A 7,358-nucleotide genomic window follows, 5' to 3' on the forward strand; every position below is an offset into this window, starting at 1 on the left:
CTTCCTTTATGCTTTACATGTACATTTTATTACTACTATTAGCTGATGCTTTTTTACATAACTCGTTAGTACGTTAGACTATAGTGAGAATTGTAAAATTATTGACTACATGCCAAATTGTCATTCTTCTTGTTTCGACACTTTTCTTGGCAGCTGCATACATTATGACGTGTGTATTTGTATATTTGTAGATAATGGAAAGGCTAAGAGCAAGCCCATACCTCAGCAATCTGACACCACAACCATCACTACCAGCAACGCCACCACTAACAACAGCACTGGAAGTAAGTTTGTATTTATACATACATGTATTCAATACATGCACATGTACATGTACATATCATGTAGCTGCTTAATTTTGAGGGTACAATTTTGTTGTTTTTGCGGATTTTCCATATCAGCAAAAGTTAATTCCGTAAAATTATCTGTCTCAACCTACATGTGTATAATCACATGTACTTTACATGAAATGGCTCTCTTGGGTGTGGCTTCATGGAACGTGAACCACGAGAGTCAATTTGTAAAAAAAGACTTTTGGCCTGATTTGCGAAAGTTCATTGCCTTGAAACTTAAATTTGTGTCTATACAGTATACATGTGCACAACATGCATAAATTTGGTTCATATCATAGCATGTTTATTAGATATTTTCACATGTTAAGGCTTTAATTACATGCTTCTAATTTATCCTAATGCTTGAAGTTATTTTAGATATTTTTTGTTTATACTGATAGTGATTCTGTTATTGTAAGCTGGTCATACTGTGTGTGTACATGTATGGCCTGCCTGACATGATGTTATGATTGAGTGTAGACTGATACTGATACAGTACAAATTGCTGTAATGAATGCTACCCAGTGTTCAAAGCTTATGCACATAGTTCACTAATTCATTTTAATATGCCAATATACTAGATAGTTTACTAAAAATGAATTAGTATATTACTAGTTCACTAGTTTATTTATTATACCAATTCACTAATATACTAGTTAGTATACTAATTATGAGTCGATATATCACTAGTTTACTAATTTCATTTTAAGGATTGTTCCCTACACCTGGTGTGGATGTCCCTGAGTCCCAGCAGTATCATCCTGAGGAGCTTAACCGTAAAGCACTAGCCATCATTGAAAGAGTCCGACAAAAATTAACAGGTAAATAATGATCGTAATCATTGTATATATTAATAATTAATGTGAATGCTTTATAGCTCCAAATTTTTATTTTAAAATGTGTCTAAAGCATGGGCAAACGTTTAAGAAAAATTTTACTTCACGTGCAGCTCTGCCTGCTATAGTATAATGGAAATTTAATTTTAATAAAAATGGGCTTTTTGAGGAATAAATTTAGAGCAATACAATACATGTATCTAATGCAAATACATACAAAGTGCATATTAAGATTAAGAGTCATTTATTTTCTTTTTATAGGAAATGATTTCCGTCATGAGAAGATGATAAATGTTGATCGACAGGTTCAGCTATTAATAGAGCAGGCGACGAGTCACGAGAACCTGTGCCAGTGTTACATTGGGTGGTGTCCCTTTTGGTAGTTAATGAATAAATGAAACTAGAATAAAGTCGTGGTCTTATTATTTTTATACATAACAAGAATGATTCAATATTGTGTATTCATTTTAACTGGAGAATTTAAATAATAGTTATTTTTGTGGTTTTATTATGTTAAAAATAATTATTGTAAAAGCACGTACCAGTATATTATACTGATGGACCAGTGAATCTCCCCAAAGTGAATCCTACTTATTATAGTAATGTTACCATGCTACTAATACATTATTATGTGTACCCTCTTCAAGAGATGGTTGGAGACTAATTATTGTTCCTTTTAAATTTATGTACACCATACTAGTAGACTACAATATCATGCTTTATGTATGGTTATTAGTATTAATTGGATGGTTGGTCTAAGTGATGAACTGGTTGGTTCATTTGTTGAGGTGGTTGTCCCGACCACTATGGGCAGAACTATGCCTCTTATGTCTTATGCTAGTAGCCAGTACTTTTAGATCTACTTGGTAAGACTATAATTTCATGTAATAATAATAATGAATGATAATAATAATAATGACAGTAAAAATTGTAATAATGATTGTGACAGAGAAGGTTAAAAAAAATAAAGAGTTTAAGTATAATCATGACGAACATGTTTCACTTCTTTTGAATGAAATAATAAGCCACTCCACCAACTATCCCTATATTATGGTAAGCAAAATATTATGAACATTTTCATATAAACTATTATAATATACTCACCAGCAATGACTAGAATAATGACGACCAGTATACATATTAGAATCATCCACAACTATAATAAGATAAAATAAGAGGAAAATGTGATTAGATTTGCTTATTTTTCCTTTGGTGTATCTATTAATCATATTATAGTTATTAAAAATGATTGAGGATAATTGCTATTGGCAAAACTTAAACAATGGGTTATGCTCAAAAAATAATTATATTAAATTCATAGTAAACAAATAGGAATAATCATGCTATCTATTGTCTCAATGTAAATAATACTCATTTAAGGTTCATGCATATTAGTCTTTGATAGTCAGAAAATGTATGTGGTAAAAAATCACCTTAAAATTCTGCCACCAAAACTTCCTTCTCATTTGAGTAGCTCGTTTCTGAAACAGGTCAGCATCCTCACTCAAATGCGCTACAATAAAATAATAACAATAAATACATATAATGTGTAATAATGACAATAATAAAGCAATGAGTGATGTCTCTGTACAGTAGAGGAAGCTAGATTAATACACAATGTATTGTATTGTGACAGGAATTTGATCCAGAAGTAACTACACAAACCAAAACACATCAAGCTAAGCCTGTTCAAAGCATAATGTTATGTGTTATGATATGTACATTATTTGTTTTAAATAGTAATTATGGTTGTGTACTTAATAATGTATGTGTGTTCTATAATTATCATTCACGTAGACTCCCCCTAATGGGAAAGCATCAAGAACATAATTAATGAAAGAATGTAAAACATTGAGTAGCTCAGCTCACCTTAGTACTCAGGATATGGAGAGTTATACATGATGTACGTGTAACTGTCCATCTGTCTACTGAGTGAGCTGAGCTACTCAATGTTTTTACAAGTACATGTACATGCATCAAAAGTTGCGTGCTTCATTTACCATTAGTAACTGTAGCATTAGTTACATATCTCAGCTCATAGGCTTTTTTAATCAATAAGTAGGAGTGACATTATTATTATGAGACAAAGAATGACAAATGACAATCAATGGAAAGTAGGCCCTACCTACCCACTAATGCTAGAAGGGCCATTTTACTTAGTGTATATAGTGATTTTAGTATAAGAATGGGACAATAGCATAATGTGTTTTATTTATTTTGCATTGTTATTTTTACAGAGATGGGAATTAGATTAGTGTTTATCTTTTATGGCAAATTTCAATTAATGCACATCATGGTAAACGTACTTGCACTGTATAGCAATACAGACTACAATATAATTATTAATTTTAACCATCACAGCAAGTCACAATCCAGGAAGTTTAAACTTTTAAGTGTCAAAATAAATTAGTACTATGGCTACTCTACTAACAATTCTATAGGCCAAGAAGTACAAGCATACGGTAATGGGTATAGCTGCTTTTATTAAAATGCATCAACTGTGTGATTCCCTTGTGAAGCACTATCATAAATATTGATGGTGAAGCACAGCCTAGTACTGTCATGTACTACCTCATACTGATTACCTCACTTTCTGGTAGGTACCACTTTCTGGTAGGTACACATGAAAACAACAGTGCTACCAGGCTATGAATAAGCTAAGCAGGAGGCTACTTATTCTGACAGAGACTTAGGTATAGCAAAACCACTTATCAATGGCCAAACTGACCTGCTGTGGCATCCAAGTCATCTAGTTTTTGTTCTCTCTCGTTCACCTTTTGAATATTGTGTCTCATTACATTTTTAACCTAACAAGAACCTAACATAAGGCTTGATACGAGAAGATACTGACCTGATCTACTTGTCCCTTTAATTGGCTCAACTGTCCCTCGTCACCAGTCGCCGCTCCGTAAGACCTGATACAACAGAACTATTCACAACAACAATGATAATAATGATCCCTCACATGTCTTGTATATTTAAGAATCTCTTCAGACTCAAAGAGCAGCAACAAGAGCAGATCTAGTATCTACACTTGTTGAAAGTTTTGTCTTCCGCATTCATGAGCAATCAACCATGCAAACCATACAAATTAGACTTGACCTAGCCCACAACCAGCCGCCCACGCTATTGAGTATGGTGGAGGAGATTGTGTGCTTCAAAGCTGAAGAGGTTGTGAATGTTCTGCCTGGAGGCTGGAGTTGAACTGAAGGAAGGGCCAGTATTATGGTTAAGACTCATTTATTGACTGCATGGTGGCTTCTTAGGTAATAATAATATGTAGCATAGTCATAGGTTACGTAGTCTATAAATAATATCTATGGTGAAACCATTCCTCATTGCTTTGTATGCTAGGGAATGGTCTGTCTAGCAAGATTCAGTTATACATTTATATAATAATTTAAAGAATAGAATTATTGAAGAAGTACATATGCTGCACAGGTAATGTACTGTGGACAAATCCTATAATTTAAAAATCCTATAAATCCTATCTCTTGATCCTATAATTAGGCTATGTATATATTTATATTTCAATTGCAGTGAGAGAGAGAGAGAAAGAAGTTTATGACCCTCAATTGATTGTTAATAGTTTCATAGGTAGATTTATATGTAGTAATGGTCAGTTCAAGCTACTGCAATCGATTGGCTTGTGAGAGTATTTTGTATACTCGATCACGTGACCTCTCTCTCATTTATTCCTCTCTCTTTTATAGTGTATTGTTGAAATCTCAGTTTTCAATTTAATGACAGAGCACTGCACAATAGGATAAATCAGGTTTGACCTTCACTGTAAGTTGTACAAAGAAACCTACATGTACATGTACCACTATAGCCACCTTAAAAAGAATGAGGACATTTTCATAATGACCCATAATGATCCCAAAGCTTAATATTACCATAAGTCCATATAGTATACCAGTATACATGTGTCTACTTGTACTTGTAATACATGCAATGAATATGATTACTGAAGTACAACTCACAATAGACTTTTACTAATGCTTGCTTTATAAAGACACAGCATTATTCTCTCTTTCTTTAGTCTCTATCATTATTAGATCTAGGAGAATTAAAACTATGATGGGACCTGTGTTTGAACCAGAAGATGTTATTCCTCTTGGCCCATATACTAACCTTCTGCTTCTCTTTAATGTTTCATTTTAAAGAGGATGTCAACCATCTTTGTAATTTTACACAATTTTATTAATTTTTATTATAAATTTTTGTTTATCTACATTTTGCAATGTTAATTCATAGATACTAAGCTACTACAGTAAGGTGAGTAATTCTAAGGTGGATATTCTTGTACTCCTTGTTCATAAGTAATTTAGTTGAGGGTAATTATTAATGCATTCTTATTTGACCAATACATATACTTGTTTTCATATTGTGTAGAAAGTTTGAGTAGATTCTAATCACAATTGGATTTTTTGTGAGTTTTTAAACATAGATAATCTATGTTTAAAACTACCATACCAATACATTGTCCGCGCCGCGTAAATCTAATAACTAGCCACGCCTTCGAGTTGAGCTCACGTGAATTGGAGGAAGTTTTGACCAAATTTGGTCAAACTAAAAACTGCTGACTATCCGTAGGTGGAGTATAGATCTGACCAATCAGATTCGCGCGGTAAGGTCCTTTCCCGGGAAAGCTCCATCGGCTATAAAAAGAGCTGCTCTTCCTCTTCTGGTCATTTCTGCCTTTTTTTGGCTCCAAAGAATGAGTCTTCAAGAGCTCTCTCTCCTTAGTCAAGAGATACTGCTGCTGTTAGTCATGGCCACAGTCTCCTTCTCTCTCTCACTCTCTTTCAATCACTCCTCCATTTATATTTTCTCTTTTCTTTACAGGTTACCAGCAGTTGGTTCAGTTTTCTTGTAAAGCTCATGGTGGGTTGTGACCCTTTCCTTCAATGGCTGCTATGGTTAGTCATGGCCACTCTCTTGTAAACACTTCTTTATTTATATTTTTCATTTCTTTACAGGTTACTAGCAGTTGGTCCTTCTTTTTTATACCCAACAGCAATCCTGAGGCTTATTCACTTTTCCAGGCAGTTTTTCTCTTTTCCAAAAGGTCATGAAGGATTGTGACCTCTTTCTTTAATGGCTGCTACACCTTCTATGGTTAGCCATGTTACCGTCTCCCTTTCTCTCTCATTTCTTTTTCTTTACCATTTTCTTTATTATTTTTTCATTTTTATCACTTATTTTTCTTCTTTTTACAGGATCCTGTGCTCTAAAGCTACCACGTGCTTTTTAAAGTTCCCGCCATTTTTTCTGAGGCCACGCCCACCCAATGACTGGTCTAATTAATTGGGAACAATGGCTATGATAGCAAGTGAGGATTTTGCTTCATTTAAGACTGAGCCTGTGAGCCATGTATCTTAACATGATGCTGTGTACATGTAGTTATTATAGCAGCCATTAGTTATTATAGACTCTTGTTTCTCACTAGTTGTTGTTGTTTACCATTAGTTGTTATTATAGTCTCTTGTAGCTGTTGTTATTGTTTAGCCTCTTGTTTGCCTTTTTTCTATTATAATTGTTGTTTGTTGTACATGTAGTTGCTATAGGACTACTCCCTATTGTTATTTGTTGTGATAGTGTATACTGCTCATGTTAACTTGTTTTCTTTTTATTTAATTTTAGGAGCTGCACAAGGACATGCTTCAAGTTGTCGGAAAGACTCGTATGTTCCCGTCAAACTATTCAAGTCTAGAACAGTCGAAATTTCATGAAAGTTTAGAAGATTTATGGAGGAGTTCACTCAAGGATATATTGCAGGATGGATTCTCATGGATCAATCAGCAAGTCAATAGCTGTAATGCTAGCTGGGCTGGCCGACCAGACCTGGCTAGTAACGCACTCATACATGTCCTTATATGTATGTCCCCATTTGCATGCGTATAATACCATTAGGGAGGGGCTGGATACACGAAACATCGCACGAATGTTCTAATGTAAAGAACCCTGTAGTGTAAGGACACTCCCCGTTCCTACCACCATGCCTGATATGCTTGTTATAGTTGTCCCATCATACACTAGGCAGTATGTTTCTGGTAATATTTGTGAGGGAGATCCTGTCAAGAATGGAAAGCTGGTGCATTGATTGCAGTAACACGTTAGTGGGTGTGTGTGTGTGGGTTTGTACCCAACCCACATACACACCCTCATTAGTGTGTCCAGCTTTTCA

The 7,358-nt window shown here is 34.4% G+C and overlaps 2 protein-coding genes and 1 long non-coding RNA gene across 3 annotated transcripts in view; 2 read left to right on the forward strand and 1 right to left on the reverse strand.

Moving 5' to 3' along the window:
* The window catches only part of LOC100633443 (serine/threonine-protein kinase mTOR-like), a gene marked incomplete at its 5' end in the record, with an annotated part of 22,273 nt that extends 20,637 nt beyond the window's left edge, over positions 1 to 1,636 (forward strand). Inside the window, 3 exons of the mRNA XM_020001269.1 lie at positions 192 to 284; positions 1,043 to 1,153; positions 1,430 to 1,636. Of these exons, the coding sequence (XP_019856828.1) occupies positions 192 to 284; positions 1,043 to 1,153; positions 1,430 to 1,551 (326 nt within the window). The remainder of the gene's footprint in view (positions 1 to 191; positions 285 to 1,042; positions 1,154 to 1,429) is intronic.
* Positions 1,637 to 2,019: 383 nt separating this feature from the next.
* On the reverse strand, positions 2,020 to 4,262 carry LOC105314129 (vesicle-associated membrane protein 3-like). Its single transcript, XM_011408101.2, has 6 exons — positions 4,134 to 4,262; positions 4,020 to 4,083; positions 3,897 to 3,975; positions 2,602 to 2,681; positions 2,273 to 2,324; positions 2,020 to 2,211 (listed from the first exon to the last, which is right to left on the reverse strand). Coding segments are annotated over exons 1-6 (321 nt in total). The 5' UTR covers positions 4,136 to 4,262; the 3' UTR covers positions 2,020 to 2,167.
* A 1,903-nt stretch (positions 4,263 to 6,165) lies between these two features.
* On the forward strand, positions 6,166 to 6,436 carry LOC109585274 (uncharacterized). Its single transcript, XR_002186410.1, has 2 exons — positions 6,166 to 6,289; positions 6,391 to 6,436. It is a non-coding gene; the product is annotated as an uncharacterized LOC109585274 (long non-coding RNA).
* The last annotated feature ends 922 nt before the right edge of the window (positions 6,437 to 7,358 follow it).

Source organism: Amphimedon queenslandica, unplaced genomic scaffold (assembly GCF_000090795.2).
Source record: "Amphimedon queenslandica unplaced genomic scaffold, v1.1 AMPQUscaffold_13093, whole genome shotgun sequence".
NCBI lineage: Eukaryota > Metazoa > Porifera > Demospongiae > Haplosclerida > Niphatidae > Amphimedon > Amphimedon queenslandica.

Excerpts from the sequence above, each read along its gene's own strand:
- LOC105314129 (XM_011408101.2), bottom strand. Across the intron at positions 2,682-3,896 it reads TGACTTGGATGCCACAGCAG|CGCATTTGAGTGAGGATGCT; the intron begins GTCAGTTTGGCC and ends ATTTTATTGTAG. Across the intron at positions 2,212-2,272 it reads CATTATTCTAGTCATTGCTG|GGATAGTTGGTGGAGTGGCT; the intron begins GTGAGTATATTA and ends ACCATAATATAG.